The 24474-nt window shown below is 65.2% G+C and overlaps 2 protein-coding genes across 2 annotated transcripts; one reads left to right on the top strand and one right to left on the bottom strand.

Moving 5' to 3' along the window:
- The first annotated feature begins 2809 nt into the window (after positions 1–2809).
- On the top strand, positions 2810–13741 carry THRA (thyroid hormone receptor alpha). The gene is made up of 9 exons (XM_069883091.1): positions 2810–2876; positions 4125–4328; positions 6578–6639; positions 7902–8002; positions 8091–8238; positions 10031–10236; positions 10637–10783; positions 10884–11142; positions 12271–13741. Exons 2-9 carry the CDS (start codon positions 4276–4278, stop codon positions 12519–12521), a joined length of 1227 nt encoding a protein of 408 aa, XP_069739192.1. The 5' UTR covers positions 2810–2876; positions 4125–4275; the 3' UTR covers positions 12522–13741.
- A 2280-nt stretch (positions 13742–16021) lies between these two features.
- On the bottom strand, positions 16022–24196 carry NR1D1 (nuclear receptor subfamily 1 group D member 1). The gene is made up of 8 exons (XM_069883090.1): positions 24045–24196; positions 20910–21242; positions 20740–20828; positions 20497–20641; positions 19159–19640; positions 18832–19017; positions 17609–17819; positions 16022–17526 (listed from the first exon to the last, which is right to left on the bottom strand). The coding sequence occupies exons 1-8, from the start codon at positions 24073–24075 to the stop codon at positions 17327–17329; spliced, it is 1677 nt and encodes a 558-aa protein (XP_069739191.1). The 5' UTR covers positions 24076–24196; the 3' UTR covers positions 16022–17326.
- Between the last annotated feature and the right edge of the window lie 278 nt (positions 24197–24474).

Here is a 24474-nt window from a genome sequence, read left to right as displayed (position 1 = left end):
GGTATGGGAGGGCTGAGACCTGACTGTGCTCATCACAGGTGTCTTGTGGTTTGGGCTGGCAGGGGGTGTGGGGGGCTGAGACCTCACTGTCCTCATCACACGTGTCCTGCGGGTTGGTGACAGCGGGTATGGGGGGCTGAGACCTGACTGCACTCGTCACACGTGTGTTATGGAGTTGGGGGGATGTGTGGTCTGGGCTGCTGGCTGGTTTGGGGAGGCTGAGACCCGACTGCACTCATCACATATCCCGCAGCATGGAGAAGGCGTGTGGGTTGTGCTGCCAGCAGGCACGGGAGGCTGAGACCTGAGTGCGCTCGTCACACGTGTCCTGCAGAGCTGGGAGGGTGCGTGGATTTGGCTTCCAGTGGGTATGGGAGGGCTGAGGCCTCACCGTGCTCATCACACGTGTTCCGTGGATTGGTGACAGCGGGTATGGGGGGCTGAGACCTGGCTGTGCTCATCACACATGTCCCATGGGTTGGTGACAGTGGGTATGGAGGAGCTGAGACCTGGCTGTGCTCATCACACGTGTCCCATGGATTGGTGACAACGGGTATGAGGAGCTGAGGCCTCACTGTGCTCATCACACATGTCCTGTGGATTGGTGACAGCGGGTATGGGGGGCTGAGACCCGACTGCGCTCATCACACGTGTCCCGTGGATTGGTGACAGCGGGTATGGGGGGCTGAGACCCGACTGCGCTCATCACATGTGTCCTAAAAGGTGGGGAGGATGCGTGGGTTGTGCTGCCAGTGGGTATGGAGGAGCTGAGACCTGACTGCTCTCATCGCACGTGTCCGGCAGGAGCAGGAGGGCGGCCTCCCGTGTCCGTGTGTCTGTCCGTTTGTCTTCCACGCCGCCCCAGTGCACCCGGGATTCCTCGAGTACCAATTCCCGGTGTGACCCCGGTGGGTGAGCCCCGAATTCACACCAGCCAGGCTGCCCCAGTGGGGAAACTGAGGCAGGGGTGGCCCCCAAAGTGTGGGGAGCGGGTCGGGGCTCTGGTGGTGTGCGGGGTCCCGGGGTCCCCGGCGGGTGGGGGCCGGTGCCCGCGGGGGCCCTGGCACGCCGCCAGTGCCTATACTTGGAAATCTCCGCGCGCTTCCCATATGGAACGAACATTTGCTGCGGGGGCTCCAGGGATGCCACCAGCAACCGGCCCCAACGCCAGGCCTGGAGCTGTGACGAAGAAACCTGGGCCCCCCTCATCACCCCCCGAGGCGGTGAGGGTGCCCTGGGGTCATGAGGTGCCCTGTTGTGCCTCAGTTTCCCCACCCAGGGCACCCTAGGGGTCGTGAGGTGCGCTCTGCTGCCTCAGTTTCCCCACCCAGGACACCCTGGGGGTCATGGAGTGCCCCCGCTGCCTCAGTTTCCCCACCCAGGACACCCTGGGGGTCGTGGGGTGCCCCTAGTGCTTCAGTTTCCCCACGTAAGGGTCATGGGATGCGCCTCAGTTTCCCTACCCAGGACATCCTGGGAGTCGTGGGATGCCGCTGGTGCCTCAGTTTCCCCACATAGGGGTCATGGGGTGCCCCCAGTGCCTCTGTTTCCTCACGCAGGGGTTGTGGGGTGCCCCCAAGTGCATCAGTTCCTCACATAAGGGTCATGGGGTGCACCTCAGTGCCTCAGTTTCCCTACCCAGGACATCCTGGGGGTCGTGGGGTGCTCCTAGTGCCTCAGTTTCCCCACATAGGGGTTGTGGGGTGCCCCATGGTGTCTCTGTTTCCCCACCCAGGAAACCCTGGGGCTCGTGGGGTGCTCCTGGTGCCTCAGTTTCCCCACGTAGGGGTCATGGGGTGCCCTCCAGTGCCTCAGTTTCCCCACCCAGGGAACCCTAGGGGTCATGGGGTGCCCCCAGTGCCTCAGTTTCCTCATGCAGGGGTTGTGGGGTGCCCCCAAGTGCATCAGTTCCTCACATAGGGGTCATGGGGTGCCTCTAGTGCCTCAGTTTTGCCACATAGGGGTTGTGGGGTGCCCCATAGTGCCTCAGTTTCCCCACCCAGGACACGCTAGGGGTCATGGGGTGCCCCCAGTGCCTCAGTTTCCCCACCCAGGACACCCTGGGGGTCGTGGGGTGCCCCTGCTGCCTCAATTTCCCCACATAGGATTTGTGGGGTGCCCCGTGGTGCCTCAGTTTCCCCACCCAGGCCACCCTGGGGGTCGTGGGGTGCTCCTGCTGCTTCAGTTTCTCCACATAGGGGTCATGGGGTGCCCCCAGCGCCTCAGTTTCCCCACGTAGGGGTTGTGGGGTGCCCCCAAGTGCATCAATTCCTCACATAGGGGTCATAGGGGGTCCCGGTGCCTCAGTTTCCCCACCCTAGTGATCACTGGCCCCTCTTGTCTCTGTGTGTGTGTGTCCCCATGCTCTCCCCGCACCGCAGCCCCCCTACCCCCCAAGGATGGGGAGGTCCAGGGGGGAGTACCGGAGGGGCGAGGGGGCGCAGCCACGGCCCCCCCCCCAGTTTTAAATCCGCCAGAGGAATTTCTGCGGCCGCCAAGACAAACGTGACCTACTTTTCTGCCCGTCCCTGCGCGCCGCCGGGCACGGCGCCCGCCACCGCCCCACAGCCCCCCCGGCACGGGCTGGGGGCCCCCACACACCCCTTTTTATTAAGGGGAGGGTCATTAGGGGGTTTAACCCCCCCCCCTTCATCCTACTGGGGTGCTGGGTACCCATGGGGATGTGGATATCGGGGTGAGGTGGGGGGGGTCATCGCGCCCATGCCTCAGTTTCCCCATTATGGGGATTGGGGGGTGGGGGGGTGCAGCGAGGGCTCCCCCCCCGCCCCGCCTCAATCCTAATTTATTGTATTTTTGCTACAGGAGAGCTCCGAGAGGAGGGAACCATCAGCACCCCCCGCCGAGCCCCACACCCCGTAAGTGCCCCCCCTGCCCCATAAATCCCCCCCTTCCTTATAAATCTCCCCCCACCCCACATCTCCCCCCGCAGACATTGCTGCCCTGGTAGAAATTCCCCCCCCCACGGCACCCCCGTGCACGCTCACACACGCTCTCGTACAGCCTTGCACACTCATGCATGCTCACACCCCCCCGTGCATGCTCCTGCGCACGCCCCGTGCTCTCGCACAGCCTTGCACGCCTGTGCACGCTTTCACTTGACCTGCGTGCTCTCCCCCAGCCTTGCACACCCGTGCTCGCTCTCCCCCAGCCTTGCACACCCGTGCTCACTCTCACCCAGCCTTGCACACCCGTGCATGCTCTCCCCCAGCCCCGCCTGCTGTCGCACCCCCCCCAAAGCCCTCGCTCTCTGCATGTTGCTCTTGCACATCCCTCCTGCTCTCTGCAGCGCTGTTCACTCCTGCGTGCACTCCTGAGCCTTGCACACCCGTGCACGCTCACAAAGCCTTGCGCGCTGTCCCCCAGCCCTGTGTGCAGTCGCACACACACCCCCAATCCCTCACTCCCTCCATATACTCCTGCACAACCTTCATGCTCTCTTCAGCCCTGCTTGCTCTTGCACACTCCTACATGCTCTCATACAGCCCTGTACACCCGTGCACACTCTCGCACACCCATGCACGCTCATATATCCCTTGCACGCTCTCCCCCAGCTCTGCAGGCAGTCGCACACACCCCACAAGCCCTCGGCTCCTTCCACGTGCTCTTGCACATCCCTCATGCTCCCCAACCCTGCTCACTCCTGCATGCTTCTACGTGCTCTCATACAGCCCTGCACACCCGTGCACACTCTTGCACGCTCATACATGCCTTGCATGCTCTCCCCCAGCTCTGCAGGCAGTTGCACACACCCCCACAAGCCCTTGGCTCCTTCCATGTGCTCTTACACATCCCTCATACTCTCCCCAGCCCTGCTCGCTCCTGCACTGTCTTGCACACTCCTGCGTGCTCTCATACAGCCTTGCACACCCGTGCACACTCTCGCACACCCATGCACGGTCGTATATCCCTTGCACGCTCTCCCCCAGCTCTGCAGGCAGTCGCACACACCCCACAAGCCCTCGGCTCCTTCCACGTGCTCTTGCACATCCCTCACGCTCTCCCTAGCCTCGCCCGCTCTCGCACGCCCTTGCACGCTCTTGGCCGGCCGTGCCCCACGCCGGGAGCCGCCGGGGGCTCCGAGCTGAGCCGCGTTGGTCCCGCAGGGTCCGTCGCGGGATGCTGTGCGGCTCTGACCACTGAGCTGGGCGCCATGGGGCGCGCGTCCTAACCTCGCGCCGTGGCCCCCGCGCGCCTGGCACCGGTGGCGTTGCCCGCTCGGTCGGTGCTGAGCGCTCCTTGATGGAATTGCGGTGAATGGAACAGAAGCCCAGCACCCTGGACCCGCTGTTGGAGCCAGAGGACACCCGGTGAGCGCCCGCAGCCGCTTCGTGTCCCCGGGTGTCCCCACGCCTGGTGCATCCCTGCGCGTCCCCGTGCCTCCTGTGTCCCCGTGCAGCCCAGCCTTGTTGTCTACCTGTCTGTGTCCCCATAGCCTGCGTCTCCCCCTAAATCCCCGTGCCCCTTCGTGTCTGCATGTGTCCCTGCGTGGCTGCGTCCATGTCCCACGTGTCCCCACACCTGCTGTGACCCTGGGCGTCCCCACATGGCTGAGTGTGTGTCCATGCTCCCTGCATCTTCATCTCTTGTGTGTCCCACCTGTCCCCATGCCCCCTGCATCCCCATGCCCCTTTCTGTCCCCCTGCATCCCCATGTCCTGCGTGTCCCACATGTCCCTTTCTGTCCCCCTGCACCCCATCCCCTGTGTGTCCCACATTCCCCCATGTCCCCATGGCTGCTGTGTCCCCTGTCCACCCATCCGTGTCCGTGCCCTCTTGGCTGCACCCGCTCTTGTCCCCTGGTGTCCCCATGCCCAAAGTGTCTCCCTGCACCCCCTACATCCCTGCGCATCCCTGTTCCCCCTCCATGTCCCCCTGCTTGTCTGTGTCCCCATGTCCCCACTCATGCCTGTGCCTCCATGTCCCCATGCGTGTCCATGTCCGCATGTCCCCATGTGTGTCCATGTCCCCACTCATGCCCGTACCCCCATGTCCCCCTGCATGTCCATGTCCCCACTCATGTCCATGTCCCCATGCCCCATGCGTGTCCATGTCCCCATGCATTCCCCCATGTCCCCCTGCGTGTCCATGTCCCCTTCGTGTCCCTGTCCCCCTGTGTATCCATGTCCCCCTGTGTATCCATGTCCCCCTGTGTGTCCATGTCCCCCCTCATGCCCCTACCCCCATGTCCCCCTGCATGTCCATGTCCCTGTGTCCCCCTGCATGTCCATGTCCCCGTGTGTGCATGTCCATGTCCCCATGTGTGTCCATGTCCCCACTCATGCCCATACCCCCATGTCCCGTTGTGTATCCATGACCCCGTGTCCCCCTGCATGTCCATGTCCCCCTCCGTGTCCATACCCCCATGTCCCCCTGCGTGTCCATGTCCCCCTGTGTATCCATGTCCCCATGTCCCCCTGCGTGTCCATGTCCCCACTCGTGCCCATGTCCCCATGCGTGTCCCCTTGGCACTCTGCCCCCCTGTTCCCCGTCCCCCCCTCGTGCCCATGTCCCCAGCTTGTGCTCGTGTCCCCGTGTCCCCTCCTCACACCCCTGCTCCCCCCTCATCCCCCCTTGCCCCCGTGTCCCCTCCTGTCCCCATGTCCACCCCCTCCAGCCCCCCAATCCCGGGGCTGGTTTTGGGGTTCTCCCGCTCTCAGCGCTGGGGGGATCCCCCCAGGGTCACCTTGGGCTGCAGCCGGGGCTCCCCCCGGCCCCGTCCGTCCCGGCCCCCCCAGCCCGGCGGCAGGGGACCCCCCGGCATTGGCCGAGCCCCGCTGATGTCACTTCCCTGCTCAGCCAAAAGGACATTTTGTCTTTGACTGTAAATGAGCCCCTCCCCCACCCCCTCCCCCACCCTCCCCGCCCCTCCCCCACCCTCCTTCCCCCCCCATTCCCTCCCCCCGCTCCCCCTTTTCCCTTCCACCCCCTCTTTCCTTTCCACCCCCCCTTTTCCCTCTTCCTGCTCCCCATTTTCCCTTCTGCTCCCCCTTTCTCTCCCTCTTTCCTTTCTCCTTTCCCCCCCACCTCCCTCCCCCCTTTCCTTTCTCCCCTTCTCTTCCACCCCGCTTTTCCTTCTGCTCCCCTTTTTCCCTTCTGCTCCCCTTTTTCCCTTCCTTCCCCCCCTTTTCCTTCCCCCCCTTTTCCTTCCCCCCCTTTTCCTTCCCCCCCTTTTCCTTCCCCCCCTTTTCCTTCCCCCCTTTTCCTTCCCCCCTTTTCCTTCTCCCCCATCCCTTTCACTCCCCTTCCCTTCCTACCCCCATTCCCTGTCCCCCTTTTTCCCTTCCCCCCTTTCCCCCCAGCCCCAGCTCAGCCCCCCAAGGTGATTCCGTGCCCTGCATTGGGGTCCCCTCCTCACCCTGGCACCCCAGTCCCATGCCCCATGCGCAGCATCACGGCTGCTGGGACCCCCGGGTGAGGGGTTCCCCCTGCCCCACGGCTGTGGGCGGCTATGGGGGGGCTGTGAGGGGCTATGGGGGGGCTGTGGGGGGCTGTGGGGGGCTATTGGGGGGCTCTGGGGGGGCTGTGGGGCACCGTCCCAGCCTGCCCCCCTCCTGCAGGTGGCTGGATGGCAAGCGCAAAAGAAAGGGAAGCCAATGTTTGGTGAAGAGCAGCATGTCAGGTAGGGCTCACCCCGACACCCCTCGGCACTGCCGAGCACCCCTGGGTCCCCTCGGTGCCCCGTGTCCTTGCCGGACACCCCAAGATCCTCTGGACACCCTCTGTCCCTTGCCAACCACCCCAGAGTCTCCTGGACACGCCACAGTCCCCTGGCCACACTGTGTACCTTGCTGAGCACCCCAGGGTGTGCTGGACCCCCCATATCTCTTGCTGGGCACCCTGAAGTCCCCTGGACACCCCATATCCCTGCGGTACACCCTAATGTCCTCTGGACACCCCAAATCCCTGCAGGGCACCCTAATGTCCCCTGGACACCCCATATCCCTGCAGGGCACCCTAATGCCCCCTGGACACCCCAAATCCCTTCAGGGCACCCTGATGCCCCCTGGACACCCCATGTCCTTTGCTGGGCTCCCCAGGGTGTCCTGGATGCCCCACATGTCCCTGCCAAACACCCCTTGTCCCTGCAGGGCCCCCCAATGTCCCCTGGACACCCCCTTCTCCAGCTCCCCCCGCATCCCTGCAGCGTCCCCAACACGCCACGTCCCCTCTGGGACACCAGGCCCCCACGTCCCCCGCCTCCCCGGGTCCCCGTCCCCCTCTGTGCCCCACGGCCGTGGGTCGGGCTGCTATCAGGACGGCAGCACCCTGGGGTGGGAGATAAGGGGGGCCCGGCGGGCGCTGCCCCCCAGCCCTGCCCCATTCCCCAGTGGGGAGCGGCCGGTGCTGACGAGCAAGAGGAGGGACCCATCCCTCCCGCACCTCTTCCTGGACAACCTGGGGGGCCCCCCGTGTCCGGCACCCGCAGGGGGTGGGCTCTCAGGGCCCCCACGCCTGGGTTTGCTCCGTCCTGGGAGGGGGGGGGCACGAGGATCCTGGGGTGCTGGGGACGCCCCATGCGTGGTGAGTGCGCCCTGTGCCTCAGTTTCCCTGTGAGATCAGTGATGAGGGGGTTGGTCACCAGGCTGTGGACCCCAGATAAGAGCGGGGACAGTGGGACATTGTGTGCCAGAGGGGATGGGGATGCCCCCCCCTCTGAAGCTGGATAATAGGAGCTTTATTGCTACAGGGGGGGCTCAGGCAGCCCCCCCAGCCCCAAGCCTTTAACCCATCCCGTGCCGGAGCAGGGGGACAGCAGCAGGGCTGGGGGAAGATGCTGCCCCGGGGGGGAAACTGAGGCTTGGGGGGGCACGCACAGAGGTCGTGGGTGCTCTGATGTGGTGGGGGGCGCACCGCAGTCCCTGATTTGTGGCCCCCCCGCAGGGTACATCCCTAGTTACCTGGACAAAGATGAACAGTGCGTGGTGTGCGGGGACAAAGCCACCGGCTACCACTACCGCTGCATCACCTGCGAGGGCTGCAAGGTGAGAGGACTGGGGGGCGGGGAAGGTAGGTGGGCAGGGGGGGTTCACCAGGGGCTCACCGTGACCCCCCCCATTCCGCTCTTCCCAGGGCTTTTTCCGTCGGACCATCCAGAAGAACCTGCACCCCACCTACTCCTGCAAGTACGATGGCTGCTGCGTCATCGACAAGATCACCCGCAACCAGTGCCAGCTCTGCCGCTTCAAGAAGTGCATCTCCGTGGGCATGGCCATGGACCGTGAGTGCGGGGGGCACGGGGGGGGCATCTCCTGCTGCCGTGGGGACGGCGTGGGGTCCCGGCACGACTGGCGGTGCCGCGGGGTCACTCGGGTTGCTTGTGCGGCGTCAGGACTGGGTCGGGCTGCTGGCTGTGGGGTGCAAGGCCTGGGTCCCCCTTGTTGCCCTATGTCTCTCTTGGGCACCCCAGAGGCCCCTGGGCACCCTGTGTCCCTGCTGGGCACCCCTGGGTGCCCTATGTCCCTGTTGGGCACCCTAGAGTCCCCTGGGTGCCCCGTGTCCCTGCTGGGCACTCCTGGGTCCCCTGGGTGCCCTATGTCTGTGCTGGGCATCCTATATCCCTGCTGGGCACCCCACAGTTCCCTGGGCACCTCATGTCCCTGCTGAGTACCCCTGGATCCCCTGGGTGCCCTCTGTCCCTGCTGGGCACCCCTGGGTGCCCTCTGTCCCTGTTGGGCACTCCAGAGTCCCCTGGGCACTCTGTGTCCCTGCCAGGCACTGTGGGTGCCCCATGTCCCTACTGGGCACCCTAGAGTCCCCTGGGCACCCTATGTCCCTGCCAGGCACCCCTGGGTGACCTATTGTCCCTGTTGAGCCCCCCAAAGTCCCTTGGGTGCCCCGTGTCCCTGCTGGGCACTCTCAGCAAGATCACCCCTGACCAGTGCCAGCTCTGCCGCTTCAAGAAGTGCATCTCTGCGGGCTTGGCCGTGGATCACGAGCGTGGGGGACACGGGGGGCACCCACAGCTGCGGGGGGGGTGGTGTGGGGTCCTGGCACAGCTGGTGGTGCTGTGGGGTCAGTGAGGGTGCCTGGTGCATCAGGATTGGACGTGGGGTGCTGGATGTGGGGTGCTGGATGTGGGGTGCAGCGCCTTGGGATGCGATGCTGTGGGATGCTGGATGTGGGGTGCTGGATTTGGGGTGCAGCGCTTTGGGATGCTGGATATGGGGTGCTAGATGTGGGGTGCAGTGCCATGGGATGCGATGCTGTGGGGTGCTGGATGTGGGGTGCAGTGCCACGGGGTGCAGCGCCATGGGGTGCTGGATGTGGGGTGCAGTGCCACGGGGTGCAGCGCCATGGGGTGCTGGATATGGGGTGCTGGATTTGGGGTGCAGCGCCTTGGGATGCTGGATATGGGGTGCTAGATGTGAGGTGCAGTGCCACGGGGTGCAGCACCATGGGGTGCTGGATTTGGGGTGCAGCGCCATGGGATGCGATGCCGTGGGGTGCTGGGATGTGGGGTACAGCGCCATGGGATGTGATGCTGTGGGGTGCTGGATATGAGATGCTGGATTTGGGGTGCAGCGCCTTGGGATGCTGGATATGGGGTGCTGGATTTGGGGTGCAGTGCCACGGGGTGCAGCACCATGGGGTGCTGGATTTGGGGTGCAGCGCCTTGGGATACTGGATATGGGGTGCTGGATTTGGGGTGCAGTGCTACGGGGTGCAGCACCATGGGGTGCTGGATTTGGGGTGCAGCGCCTTGGGATGCTGGATATGGGGTGCTGGATTTGGGGAGCAGCGCCATGGGATGCGATGCCGTGGGGTGCTGGATGTGGGGTGCAGTGCCCTGGGATGCGATGCTGTGGGGTGCTGGATGTGGGGTGCAGTGCCCTGGGATGCGATGCCGTGGGGTGCTGGATGTGGGGTGCAGTGCCCTGGGATGCGATGCTGTGGGGTGCGATGCCGTGGGGTGCTGGCTGTGGGGTGCAGTGCCGTGGGAGCGGGTGGGGGTGCCTGGCACAGCACGGGGGGTGGCGGGGGGGTGCCAGCTGACGAGGGGCTCCCGGCAGTGGTGCTGGATGATTCGAAGCGGGTAGCCAAGCGGAAGCTGATCGAGGAGAACCGGGAACGGCGGCGGAAGGAGGAGATGATCAAATCGCTGCAGCAACGCCCCAACCCCAGCGCCGAGGAGTGGGAGCTGATCCACGTGGTGACCGAGGCCCATCGCAGCACCAACGCCCAGGGCAGCCACTGGAAGCAGAAGCGGAAATTCCTGGTGAGGACACGGAGAAGGGGGTGCCCCTTCACTGTCCCCCCCCCCGCCCCACCGGGACCCCCACTTTGGCCGCTGAGCCCTTGCACGCTCGGTGCACGCGTGGCGAGCAGCGTTCCCAGTGCCCTCGCGCCAGGGGGAGCGATGGGAGCCGGAGCTTTGGCATGTCCTCTGGTGTCCTTGAGCCCGTCACCCCCGAAAGGGTTATGGGGTGAGCGGTGACCGAAGGGGACAGCTGTCGGGGTGGCCGTGTCCCTGTCCCTGCGGTGGCACACAGCTCCCTCTCCTGGCTGCTGCCCCGCACCGGGCTCTGCCTCGGTTTCCCCACTGCTGCGCTGGGGGTCGTGGGGAGAGGAGAGGGACGGCGCGGTGACACCGCAAACCCCGCTGTCTGTCCCCGCAGCCCGAGGACATCGGCCAGTCGCCCATGGCCTCCATGCCCGACGGGGACAAAGTCGACCTGGAGGCGTTCAGCGAGTTTACAAAAATCATCACCCCGGCCATCACCCGCGTGGTCGACTTTGCCAAAAAACTACCCATGTTTTCGGAGGTAAAAGGGGGTCCAGGGGGGAGCAACGGGGCTGGGGCTGCAGCAATCAACCCCCCCACACCCCAAAACCTTGCTGATGCCGTCTCTCCCCCTGCCCCAGCTGCCTTGCGAAGACCAGATCATCCTGCTGAAGGGCTGCTGCATGGAGATCATGTCGCTGCGGGCGGCCGTGCGCTACGACCCCGAGAGCGAGACGCTGACGCTCAGCGGGGAGATGGCCGTCAAGCGGGAGCAGCTCAAGAACGGCGGCCTCGGCGTCGTTTCCGATGCCATCTTTGACCTGGGCAAATCCCTCTCTGCCTTCAACCTGGACGACACCGAGGTGGCCCTGCTCCAGGCTGTGCTGCTCATGTCCTCAGGTAGCGGCGGCGGCGGCTGCCCCCGGGGCTGCTGCGGGGAGGGGGAGGTGGGCAGCACGGCGAAGGAGCTGGAAGGGCGGGTGAGATGAAGTGGGCACCCCGATGCTCAGACCTCCTGGCATCTTGAGGGTGCATCAAGTGGTCACCCCGATGCCCAGAACCCCCAGAATCTTGGGGATGTGTTGAGTGGGTACCCTGATGCCCAGAACCCCCAGAATCTTGGGGGGGTGTTGAGTCGTCACCCTGATGCCCAGAACCTCCAGAATCTTGGGGATGCGTTGAGTGGGTACCATGATGTTCAGAGCTCCCAGCATCTTGGGGGTGCATCGAGTGGGTACCCTGATGCCCAGAACCTCCAGCATCTTGGGGGTGCATCGAGTGGTCACCCTGATGCCCAGAACCCCCAGAATCTTGAGGGTGCATCAAGGACGAGAGGGAATGGCCTCAAGCTCCACCAGGGGAGGTTCAGGCTGGACATTAGGAAACAATTTTTCACAGAAAGGGTCATTGGTCCCTGGCAGAGGCTGCCCAGGGAGGGAGTTGAGTCACCTTCCCTGGAGGGGTTTAAGGGACGGGTGGACGAGGTGCTGAGGGACATGGGTTAGTGTTTGATGGGAATGGTTGGACTCAATGACCCGGTGGGTCTTTTCCAACCTGGTTATTCTATGATTCTATGATTTAGCGGGCACGGTGGAGTTGGGTTGATGGTTGGCCTGGATGAGCTACAAGATCATAGGCTCATAGAATCATAGAGCTGTTTGGGTTGGAAGGGACCTTAATGACCATCTAGCTCCAACCGCCCTGCCATGGGCAGGGACGCTTCCCACTGGACCAGGCTGCTGGCGTCTTTTCAAGGTGTAATTTTGCTCTGCTGTCTGTAAGACATGATCAGACCTATGAAGAGCACTCAGCGAAGAGCTGATGGAATTTATTAAAAGCATTGTTAATGGTAGCCAAGGTAACGTCCAACCTCAAGGGTCTTGTCCAACCTCAAGGGTCTTGTCCAACCTCAAAGGTCTTGTCCAACCTCAAGGGTCTTGTCCAGCCTCAAGGGTCTTGTCCAACCTCCAGGGTCTTGTCCAACCTCCAAGGTCTTGTCCAACCTCAACGATTTCTCTCTGTGTGCAGACCGGACGGGGCTGATCTGCGTGGAGAAGATCGAGAAGTGCCAGGAGACGTACCTGCTGGCCTTCGAGCACTACATCAACTACCGCAAACACAACATTCCCCACTTCTGGCCCAAGCTGCTGATGAAGGTGACAGATCTGCGGATGATCGGCGCCTGCCACGCCAGCCGCTTCCTGCACATGAAGGTGGAGTGTCCCACCGAGCTCTTCCCCCCCCTCTTCCTCGAGGTCTTCGAGGACCAGGAGGTGTAGAGCTGCCCACACACCACCCCTTCCGAGCCCCTCTTTGCCCCCTCCTCCAGTTTTCTTCTCCTTGGGAGGGCGAGGGGGACGTTGCGCCCTGGGGATTTTTGTGGGGAGGGGGGGGTCCCGCTGTGCCCCCCCCCGCAGCCGCTTTCCCCCCGACCCCGCGCCCCCCAGGACTTGATGAATTTTGTTTGTTTGCACAGGGAAGGGCCCCGACGGTCGAGAGTTTCCTTTATTGTCCTTCTCTTCTTAGATTCTTATTTTTTAAGCATTTATTTTCCCTCCCTGAGAGGCTAAAATATTAAACTAACTGCACTTTGGAAGGAGAGAGGAGGAGGAAGAGGAGGAGGAGGAGGAAGAGCAGAGGAGAGGAGGGGGCTCGGGGCTGCACAGGGAGACGCTTCCCCCACCGGGGGGGCCGCGGCCGCTCGCACTTTTGGCCGCGGGGGGCTGGGACCCCCCCTCAGAGCAGGGCGAAGTGGGGGGGGCACGGCGGCAGCGAGGGGGCCCCCAGCCCTCAGAGGGGGGTGCAGGGCTGGAGCCCCCATCCCCGAGTCCATTGGCCTCTGGGGGCGCGTCCTGTTCCCCCCCCCCAACCTCCCTGCAATCCCCCCCTTGCAAATCATGCCCCCCCCCCCCCAGCTTTCCTTTTTCCCCCAAATTCGGGGCCAGATTCGGGGCTTTGGTTTTCTCTTTGATTTTTTGGGCTGAGAGGAGACGATTTTGTGCCAAGCGCCGGCGGACGGTGGGCGCTGCGGACGCTGCGGGGAAGGGGGGGGGGCATGAGGACCCGCTGCGGCTGCCCCCCCCTCCTTTCTAAACCCCCCCCCAATTTTTTTCCGTTGTCCTTTTTTTTTTTTGTTGTTTCCCAACCCCGTCCTCGTGGGTTTATGTCGTGTCTGTCAGGAGTTGCAATGGCCTCGGAGGCACCAACAAAGTGTGTGGGGGGGGGCAATGGGTGCCCCCCCCGCCTTTTCCCCTAGAACCCCGCACGCCCCCCACTGCACTACTGCCCCGGCCCCCCCCGGCAGCAGCACTTTGGGGGGGCTGCACCCCCCTAACCACCCCCTGCTCCCGGGGGGGCTGGATGCAGGAGGAGGGAGAGGGGGGAGGCTTGAAAAGGGGGGGGGGGGGGTCCCAGTTTGAGGAGGGGTGGGGGGGGGGCAAGGCTGTGGCAGGGGGACCCGGGAATGGTTTTATCACCTTCCCCCTCCCCCCCCCCCTCCTCCCCCCCCGCCAAAAAACAAAAAAAAGATTTCGGTTTGTGAATTTTTTTCTTACCTCAGGCGGAGGCTGAGGGGGGGGCGCGGGCCGGGGGGGGCGGCCGGCGAGGCAGACAGCCCGCCGGGCCCACCTAAGCTAATATATATATATATATAAATATATATAAAATATATAATTTTTGTAATTAAAACAAAAAAAAATCTTTTTACGGGTCGTTTAAAAGCAGAAATCCCAACACGAGACACTTCCCCCCCCCTCCACCCCCCTAAAATCCCCCCCACCAGCCATGGGGAAGGGGGGCCAAGCTGGGTCCCCCCCACCCCAACCACAACACCCTGACCCCCCCTCACTCTGGGGGTGGTGTTTGGGGGTCCCAGGGACCCCCCCGCGGCTGGGTTTGGGGGTGCAGCGGGGCTGTGGCGGCTGGGGGGGGGGTCACAGTGCCCCTGCCCCCCCGCAACCCAGCAGGGCCAGCTTTGTATATGGTGCAAAATGTCTTAAGCTCTCCCCCTGGGGGGGTCCCGGCGCGGGCAGGAGCCGGTGCCCACAAACACTAACGCCTGCGCTGGGGGGGGGCACAGGGGTTGGGGGTTCAACCCACCCCCCCCCCCAGCAGCACCAGCCCCACTGCCCGCGGTCACGCTCAGCGTCCAGCGCCGGCCTTAACACGTGCCTTGGGGCTGCCCGCGGGGGGGCCGGCCACCAGCCCTGGCACAGTGGCTACCAACCCTGGCACAGTGGCCACCAACCTTGGAGCAGTAGCCACGAACCCTGGTGCACTGGCCATGAGCCCTGGAGCAGTGGCCGTGCATCCCAGTGCAGTGGCCACACACCCTGGTGCAGTGGCCATCCATCCCAGTGCAGTAGCTGTGCATCCCAGCACAGTGGCCATCCATCCAAGCGCAGTGGCCACGCACCCTGGTGCACTAGCCGTGCATCCCGGTGCAGTAGCCACAGACCCTTGCGCAGTAGCTGTGCATCCCAGTGCAGTGGCCGTGCATCCCAGTGCAGTAGTTGTGCATCCCAATGCAGTGGCCATGCACCCTGGTGCACTAGCCGTGCATCCCGGTGCAGTAGTTGTGCATCCCAATGCAGTGGCCATGCACCCTGGTGCAGTAGCCACGCATCCCAGTGCAGTGGCCATGCACTCTGGTGCAGTAGCCATGCATCCTGGTGCAGTGGCCGTGCATTCTGGTGCAGTAGCCACCAATGCTGGTGCAGTGGCCGTGCATCCCGGTGCAGTAGCCGTGCACCCTGGTGCAGTAGCCACCAACGCTGGTGCAGTGGCCATCCACCCTGGTGCACTAGCCATGTATCCTGGTGCAGTAGCCATGAACCCTGGTGCAGTGGCTGTGCATTCTGGTGCAGTAGCCACCAATGCTGGTGCAGTAGCCACGCATCCCGGTGCAGTGGCCGTGCGTCCCAGTGCAGTAGCCATGCATCCCAGTGCAGTGGCCATGCACCCTGGTGCACTAGCCGTGCATCCCGGTGCAGTAGCCATAAACTCTGGTGCAGTGGCTGTGCGTCCTGATGCAGTAGCCACGCATCCCGGTGCACTGGCCATGCATCCTGGTGCAGTAGCCACGAACCCTGGTGCACTAGCCGTGCATCCCGGTGCACTAGCCATGCACCCTGGTGCACTAGCCATTCCCCTCGTGCACTAGCCCTGCGTTCCAGTGCAGTGGCCACGCGTGCTGGCGCAGCGCCCATGCAGTTCCCAAGCCACGGTGCTGCCGTGCCGCTGCCGTGCCCGGTCCGTGCCATCCCCCCCGCACCGGCCGTGCCGCGATACCGGTGCCACCGCGCTCCCGCCACGCATCTCCACCGTGACCCCCCCCCCAGCTCCCCCCGCACCCTCCGGGCCACCCCCTTTCGTCTCCGTCTCACGTCGCCGTCGCACGTCCAGCACCGGCATCACCTTGCGGGGGGCAGGATGGGTGCCCCCCCACCCCTAGCCCCCCTCACCTCCTTTCCTGGCACCCCCCGCGTCCCCCGTCCCCGCGTGTGTGTCCCCCCCCCACCCCAAGCACATACCTCATGGCTCCCGGAGCCGCGTCGAGCGTGGCTCGGCACGGCTTGGCACGCCCTGGCACGGCTCGGCACGCCCGCCGTGGGGTGCCCCGACTATGCATGGTGCCGCGGGGGCCGCGGCCGGCGGGGCTGAATGTAGGGCGCGCGGGACTTGGGGGGTCGCCGAGCTCCGTGACAATCACAGTCTGTGACGTGCGATTCGAAACCCTTTTGTGTTTTGGTCAGGATTTTAAAGAAAGATATTTTTATGGTAATTGTTGCTGGTCTATTTTACTATATATTTATGTAATAAATATATGATGAAAACAAAAGGAAAAACAACAAAAAAAAAAAACCAAAAACCAAAATAACAACAACAGAAAAAAAAGAAAAAAAAAAAGAATCCAACCAACCAAACCCACCCGCACGGTGCGGCCGGAGACGGAACGGGGGCACCCCCCGGCGCTGCCAGCGGAGCCGTGGGGCGGGCACCCGGCTAGGGGAGTCCTGGCATCCCAGTGCCAAACTGGGGGTGTCCTGGTACCCAGCTAGGAGTGGCCTGGGATCCCAGTGCCCAACTGGGAGCATCCTGGCACCCAACTGGGCATGTCCTGGTATCCCAGTGCCAAACTGGGGGTGGCCTGGGATCCCAGTGCCCCACTGGGAGCATCCTGGTACCCAACTGGGCATGTCCTGGTATCCCAGTGCCCAACTGGGGGTGTCCTGGCGTCCCAGTGCCCAACTGGGAGCATCCTGGTACCCAACTGGGCATGTCCTGGTATCCCAGTGCCAAACTGGGGGTGTCCTGGTACCCAGCTAAGGGTGGCCTGGGATCCCAGTGCCCAACTGGGGGTGTCGTGGCATCCCAGTGCCCAACTGGGGGCATCCTGGCACCCAACTAGACATGTCCTGGCATCCCAGTGCCCAACTGGAGGTGTCCTGGTACCCTGTCATCCAGCTGGGGATGTGCTGGTACTAGCCTAGTGGCCAACCAGAGGTTCTTTTGGAATCCCAGCACCTAACTGGGGGCGTCTTCTGGTATCCCAGCACCCAACTTAGGGTACCTGGTATCTTGGTGCTGAATTGGGGGGTGTCCTGGCCTCCTGGCACCAAACTGGGGGGTTTCCCTGGCATCCCAGTGCCCATCTGGGGCATGTCCTGGCATCCCAGCACTCAACCTGGGGGTATCCTGGGATCCTGGCGCCCAACTTGGAGGGGGTCCTGGTATCCCAGTGCCCAACCAGAGGGTGTCCTGGTATCCCAGTGCTAAACTGGGGGGCTGTCCTGGTATCCCGGTGCTAAACTGAGGGTGTCCTGGCATCCTGGCACCCAACTGGGGGGGTGTCCTGGCATCCCAGTGCCTAACTGGGGAGGTGTCCTGGCATCCCGATGCCCACCTTGGGGGTGTCCCAGCACACACCTAGGGGGGTGCAGCCCCTCCTTGGGAGTCCGGTGGGTGCCGTGGGGGTTCGTGCTGCCCCTGGTGGGGGGGCTGGTGCGTGCCCCCCATCCCGCAGTGCTATGTACATGGGGGGCGGGTGCGCCGGGGGGGGTCCCTGTGGGGTCCATCAGGGCCCCTACTGGGTGTCGATGCGGAAGGAGAGCAGCTTCTCGGAGTGGAGGTTGTTGAGGGTGCGCAGGTCCGGCAGCTTGAGGAGCAGCTTGGTGAACCGCGACGTCTCCGCCGGGTGCGTCTTCAGCACGAGGGCGCGCAGGGCACGGATCAGCGTCTCCTGCAGCTGCTCCACCGACGCTGTGTCCTCCATCCCCGAGCGGTCTGCGGGGACGGGGCGTCAGCCACACCCGGGTTTTGGGGGGGACACCCCCCCCGGATCCCCCAGCATCACCCCGCTTCCCACCTGCCGAGACCAGGACGACGGCGGTGAAGAGCCCCAGCTCCTCATCGCTGAGGTCGAGGGCGCTGAGCTTCTCGCTGAACTCGAACATGGAGCTGAGCAGGTCGCCCATGCCCATTCCCCACAGCTCCTCCAGGCTGTACTTGGTTCGGCTCATGAACGTCACCGTCTGCTCCTTCACGTCGAACAGCGAGGCGAAGCGAACCATCAGCACCTGCGGCACAAGCGGCATCAGTGCCATGGGGGCACCGGGCCAGGAGAATCCTGCAATGCCATGGGCTGCCGTGCAATGCCAGGGGCTACCGTGCAACGCCAGGGGCTACCGTGCAACGCCAGGGGCTACCGTGCCATGACAGAGCATCCTGCAGTGCCATGGGGCGTTGGGCTACCGTGCAACGCCAGGGGCTACTGTGCCATGACGGAGCATCCTGCAGTGCCATGGGGTGTTGGGCTTCAACACCATGGGCTACCACGTAATGCCATGGGCTACCGTGCTGTGCCAGGGGGCAACCTGCAATGTCAGGGGCTACTATGCAACATCATGGGGCATTGTGCCATGACGGAGCATCCTGCAGTGCCATGGGGTGTTGGGCTACCGTGCAATGCCATGGGCTACCGTGCAACGCCAGGGGTCATGCTTCAACACTGTGGGCTACCATATAATGCCATGGGGCACCACGCCATACTGTGAAGCAGCGTGCCAGGGGGTGTCCTGCAATGCCAGGGGCTACCGTGCAACACCAGGGGCTACCATGCCATGATGGAGCATCCTGCAGTGCCATGGGGCGTTGGGCTTCAACACCGTGGGCTACCATATAATGCCATGGGCTACCGTGCCATGCCATGAAGCAGCGTGCCAGGGGGCAACCTGCAATGCCAGGGGCTACCGTGCAACATCATGGGGCACTGTGCCATGATGGAGCATCACCCAGTGCCATGGGGCATTGGGCTACCGTGCAACGCCGTGGGCTACCGTGCCAGGGTGCATCCTGCAATGCCTTGGGCTGCCATGCAGTGCCACAGTGTGCCGTGCCGTGCCGTGCCAGCAGGCACGCTTCAGCGCTGTGGGCTACCACGCAGCGCTGTGGGCCACCGTGCCACGCCACGCTCCGTGCCACGGGGCTCTGTGCCAGTCCGTGGGGCACCACGCGCTGCCGTGGGGCTTCGTGCTGAGCCGTGGGGCGCCGTGGCCTCCTTTGCCCCCCGTCGCTTCCCCGCGGACGTACCTCGAAGGTGCCGGCTTTGAGCAGGGTGACTTGGTCGTGCTGGGAGAGGGCTTGGAAGCCGGGAATGTGCTTGGCGAACTCGACCACCTCCCGGACGGCGGGGGTGAAGCTGAGGGAGAAATCCTCCCAGATCTCCTGCACGGAGCGCCCGCTGCGGCCGGGCGGGTGGCTGTTCATGGGGCAAGCCTGCGGGCGAGGGCACGGCTCAGCCTGGCACCGCGGGGCTCCCCTCGCCTCGCCGCCGCCGCCGCACCGACAAGGCGATTAGCGCGATTAGCGGATAAAAATATCCGGGGGTGGGGGGAGCGGGAGCCCCCGGGTGCTCACCGGCAGGACGTCCTTGGTGCCACGGGGCCAGGGGCAGCCGCGCGTCGGGGGCTCGGGGTAGGCAGGGGGGCAGAGCCGGGGTTCGGGGGGGCCGGGGGCCCATGTGGGGTGCGCGTCCCAGCGCAAGAGGCCGTTGTCGCAGGCCGGGGGGGGTCCCAGCTTGTCGTGAGCGTAGACGAAGATCTCCTTGTGCGCCTTGGCCACTTGGGCGATGACGTCCTCGGTGGCCCCGCCGGGGCTGGGCGAGCGCGGAGGGGTGAGCTGCTGGGGGAACTGGGAGAAGCAGGCGGGGGGAGCGAGCGGCAGAGGCCCCAGGGGTGGCGCGCGGCCCCCGCCTGGCGCTGGAGCCTCGCCGGGGCCCGGCATCCCCGGCAGGGCGCTGCCCATGGCGCTCGTGGCGCTGCCCATGCCGCTCATGGCGCTCTGCATCTCCGCCAGCATCCGCTGCTTCTCCCGCTTGGGGATGCGCCCGAAGCGCACCGCTGCGGGGAACACCGGCGTTAGTGGGCGGCCGTGGCACCCCGATGCCCCCCACAGCCCTGCCAAAAGGGGGGGGACGGGGGCTGCCGGGAGTGGGGCTGCATCCCTGCACCCCGGGGTGGGGGGGATGTAAGAGCCTTGGGCATGGGGATCCAGCCCTGGGCATGGGGATCGATCCCTGGAGAGGATGTAGAACCCTAGGCATGGGGATCCATCATCCCTGGGCATGGGGGATCCATCCCTGCACATGGGGATCCATCCCTGGAGAGGACCTAGAGCCTTGGGCATGGGGGATCCAGCCCTGGGCATGGAGGATCCATCTCTGGAGAGGACCTAGAGCCCTGAGCATGGGGGATCCATCATCCCTGGGCATGGGGATCCATCCCTGCACATGGGGATCCATCCCTGGAGAGGACCTAGAGCCTTGGGCATGGGGGATCCAGCCCTGGGCATGGAGGATCCATCTCTGGAGAGGACCTAGAGCCCTGGCCATGGGGGATCCATCATCCCTGGGCATGGGGGATCCAGCCCTGGAGAGGACCTAGAGCCCTAAGCATGGGGGATCCATCCCTGGAGAGGACCTAGAGCCCTAAGCATGGGGGATCCATCCCTGGAGAGGACCTAGAGCCCTAGGCATGGGGGATCCATCATCCCTGGGCACGAGGGATCCATCCCTGGGCATGGGGGATTCATCCCTGGAGAGGACGTAGACCCCTGGGCATGGGGAGGACCCATCCCTGGAGGGGCCCTGCAGCTCTGACCACCGGGGATCCCCCTGCCGAGGGATGTACAGCCCTGAACACGGGGTGCCGGGTCCTGGGGGGCCCTGGGGCGGGGGGGGGATGGAGCCGAGCTCACCATCACGGGACATGCCGACCAGCAGGCACTTCTTGAAGCGGCACTGCTGGCAGCGGTTGCGGTTGATGCGGACGATGGAGCAGTTCTCGTTCTTGAGGCACTTCTTGTACTGGATGTTCTGCTGGATGCTGCGGCGGAAGAAACCCTGGGGGGCAGACGGGGAGGGGGGTCACTCAGGGCTCCCCCCATCACGGCAAGGGCTCCGTGCCCCCCCCCCATCCCCCCAGACCCCATTCCTGGTACCTTGCATCCCTCGCAGGCGTGGACGCCGTAGTGGAAACCGGAGGCGACGTCCCCGCAGACTTTGCAGAGCAGCACCATCCCGTTCAGCTCTGCGGAGGGATGGGGGGTGAGAGGGGTCCCGGGGTGCCCTCCGCAAGCGGGGGGACACCACCCGCTGCCCCCCGACTCACTGGTGACGGTGCTGCCGGCTTTGCTGGGCGAGCTGCGGCGTCGCTCGTCCGCGGGGACCTGCTGCACCCCGGGGAAGGTCACGGAGGAGGCGTAGGATGAGGAGGAGGATGAAGAGGAGGATGAAGAAGGGGAGCCATCCTCACGAGGAGGCAGCAAGCCCCCTCCGTAAGCGCGGGAGTCCTGGAGGGAGCCGGTGGGCGACGGGGGAAAGTAGGTGGGAAAGGACTGGGAGCCGGACTGGGAGCTGCCGTTGGAGCTGTCGCTGCAGAGCGACACCGGGCTGGTGCGGTTGGGTGAAGCTCCGCTGGAGCCCACGTAGCTGATCACGCCGCCTGCGGACAGAGAAGCGGGGTCACGCGTGCACCGAGCTGCGTCGGCAGCGTCGGCTCCCCCGGCTCAGAGCTCGGGGATCCCAGCAAAGGGATCGCGGGCAGAGGATCCCTTAGGGAGCCCCCTGGGTGCATCTTGGCCTCTTGGATGCATCTTGGCCCCATGGATGCATCTTCTTGGCCCCGTGGGTGCATCTTCTTGGCCCCATGGGTGCATCTTCTTGGCCCCATGGGTGCATCTTGGCCCCATGGATGCATCTTCTTGGCCCCCTGGGTGCTTCTTCTTGGCCCCCTGGGTGCTTCTTCTTGGCCCCCTGGGTGCATCTTCTTGGCCCCATGGATGCTTCTTGGCCCCATGGATGCTTCTTGGCCCCACGGGCGTCCCCGCTGCAGCGCAGCCGCACGTGTGCCGCCTGCCCTGAGTCACGCACCACCGCGCCCGCCGGCTGCCACGGGTGCCAACCCCCACGTGGGACGTGGGACAGCTGGGTGCGTGCCGGATGGGGACACGGCCACGGCACCCCGGAAGCGCCCGCGGGAGGAATGCGGGTTGGGAACCCGCTGGAGGTCACGGCGCTCACGCTCGGGGGGGGGACGATGCAGCCCCCTCGGCTGCAGGGATGCAGCTGCATCGTGGGATGCAGCGCCTGGGGGGGGGCTCAGTACAGGGAACCCCCAAAAAGGGGGGGGACCAGCACTGGGGGGCACATTCCCAGCCCCCCAAAGGTGGGGACCGGTGCTGGGGGGCACATACAGTCCCCCCGCATCGCTGTGCCCACGGCAGAGGCCACAGCCCCCCCCCCGCATGCTCAGCAGCACCAGGACACGACCCGGAGAGCCTGGGAGGTTTGGGGGGAGGGATCCCCCCAATATTTTGCTGTCCTTGGGGTCCCCAGGAGCTGCTGTTTGGGGGGGAAGGGATGGGACTGGGGGGCTCACAGCCTGAAAAAGTGGGAACCGGTGTTGGGGGGGCACATTCCCAGCCCTAAAAAGGTGCAGATTAGCATGGGGGGGCACATATTCAACCCCAAGAAGGTGGGGACCCCATTGCTGCGCCCCCAACAGAGGTCACAGCCGCCCCCCCCCACCCAGGGGGTGGCACACGTGGGAGGTGACATTGGGGACACACCGGGGATCACCGGGGGCCATGTGGCACCGAATTGGGGACAGTGAGTCCATCCCCCCCCGAAAAAAAAACAAAACAGCTCCTGGGGACCCCAGGGGCATCAAAATATTGCGGGGACCCCCCTAAGGGGTTGGGTGGAGGGGGTCGAGGCTGCATCACGATGCGGGGTGGGGGGGGCTATTCCCAACGCCGCATCCCCGGGATGCCCTGGGGACCCCCCCAAACGGGCTCCCCGCATCCCCCCCCCCCCCCCAAACAGCCTCACGCCGCCTCCCCACGTGCTCGAGCCGCACGTGTCCCCCCCCAAGCGCCGCCTCCTGCGCCCCCATTGGCTCAGGGAGAAGCTCCGCATCCTCCTTTTGGACCCCCCATCCCCATCCCCCTTGTGTGTGTGTGTGTGTGTCCCAAATTCCCATTATAAAGGGCGTCCCTGCTTTTTCACCGCGTGACGTCACGAGGGGAGAGGGGGGAGCGGCGATGACGTCACGAGGCAACCAATGGGCGGGGGGGGGCGGGGCTGCGGGGAAAACAAACTCCGCACGTGGCAGCGACGGGGAGGGGGACACGTGCCGGGAGGAGGAGGGGGGGGGGGGGGGGACACCCGGCACCGCCCCCGGTTTAAACAGCCCCCCCCACCCCACCCCACCCCCGGCCCTTTCCCGGGGAGCATCCCCGCCGCCCACGGGGCCCCCCCGGTGCCTCTGCCCGGGATGCCCCGGTGCCCCCCGCCCCAGCTCGTTCCCTTCTCACCGTTCTCTAGGATCCCCGCATCCCGGGTTCCAGCCCTCCTGTCCCCGCTGCCGGGGTTCAGGACATCCCCGGTGGCCCAGACGACCCCGGTGCCACCGAGCATCCCTCCCTCCCTCCCCATCCTCACCCCGCTGGGCAGGACCCCCCGGTCCCCGGAGCAAAGAGCCCCAGCTCCGGTTCCCCTCGCACCCCACCGTTTCCCAGGACTCCAGGTTTCCATCCTTCCTGCACCCCGGTACCGGTGTCCAAGACCCCTTCTCTCCAGGTACCGGTGCCCAAGACCCCTTCTCTCCAGGTACCGGTGCCCAAGACCCCCCCTTCTCTCCCGGTACCGGTGTCCAAGAACCCATCTCTCCCGGTACCGGTGCCCAAGACCCCCTTCTCTCCCGGTACCGGTGTCCAAGACCCCCTTCTCTCCAGGTACCGGTGCCCAAGACCCCATTTCTCTCGGTACCGGTGTCCAAGACCCCCTTCTCTCCAGGTACCGGTGCCCAAGACCCCATTTCTCTCGGTACCGGTGTCCAAGACCCCCTTCTCTCCCGGTACCGGTGTCCAAGACCCCCTTCTCTGCCGGTACCGGTGTCCAAGACCCCATCTCTCCCGGTACCGGTGTCCAAGACCCCTTCTCTCCCGGTATCAGTGTCCAAGACCCCCCCGGTGCCACCGCGCATCCCTCCCTCCCCGGTCCCGGCAGAAGGAGCCCCGCTGCGGGATGCGGTCCCGGTGCGCATCCTGCCCCGCTTGGGGGGGGGGGGCTGTGTCTGTGGGGGGGGGTGGAGGTGTGCAGACCCCCTTCCCCCCTCCTCGTTGTCCCGCTGACCCCTCCGAGCATCCCGGTGCCGGTGCGCGCGGAGTTTTCGGCTTGGAGGGATGGGGACGGGGGTCCGGTTGGGGATGGAGTGGGGGGGGGGGGGGGGGGGGGGACTGACCTGTGCTGCCGGTCTCGGGGGGGGCAGCCATCCTCGGCTTGGGGGTTGGGGGGGGTGGGTGACGAGCTGGGGCTGAGCGGAGCCGAGCTCGATCGCCGCCCGGTCCGCGCTGTTGTGCGCCCGGCGCCCGCCCCGCCGCCCTCCCGGCACCGGCCGCGGCTGCGCACTGGGGCGCACGCGGCGCCGCCGCCTCCCCCATGTGATTCCCGGGGAGAGCCTCGTGCCCCAGTGACACACTTTCCGCCGCCGGCCCCGGACCCGCCGGCAACCGGGGGAGGGGGGGGGGGGAAAGAGCCCGCACCGAACGGGGACCCCCCCGCGCTGGGACCAACGGGCAGCACCGCGGGGACCGACCCCCGCATCCCGACCTGTCTCCTGCATCCCGATCTGTCCCCTGCACCGGGACCCCCACCGGGACCAGGACCGGTGC

Source organism: Phaenicophaeus curvirostris, unplaced genomic scaffold (assembly GCF_032191515.1).
Source record: "Phaenicophaeus curvirostris isolate KB17595 unplaced genomic scaffold, BPBGC_Pcur_1.0 scaffold_563, whole genome shotgun sequence".
Taxonomy (NCBI): domain Eukaryota; kingdom Metazoa; phylum Chordata; class Aves; order Cuculiformes; family Cuculidae; genus Phaenicophaeus; species Phaenicophaeus curvirostris.
Note: the sequence above shows the minus strand (reverse complement) of the source record. Positions and strands in the feature narration are given on the sequence as shown.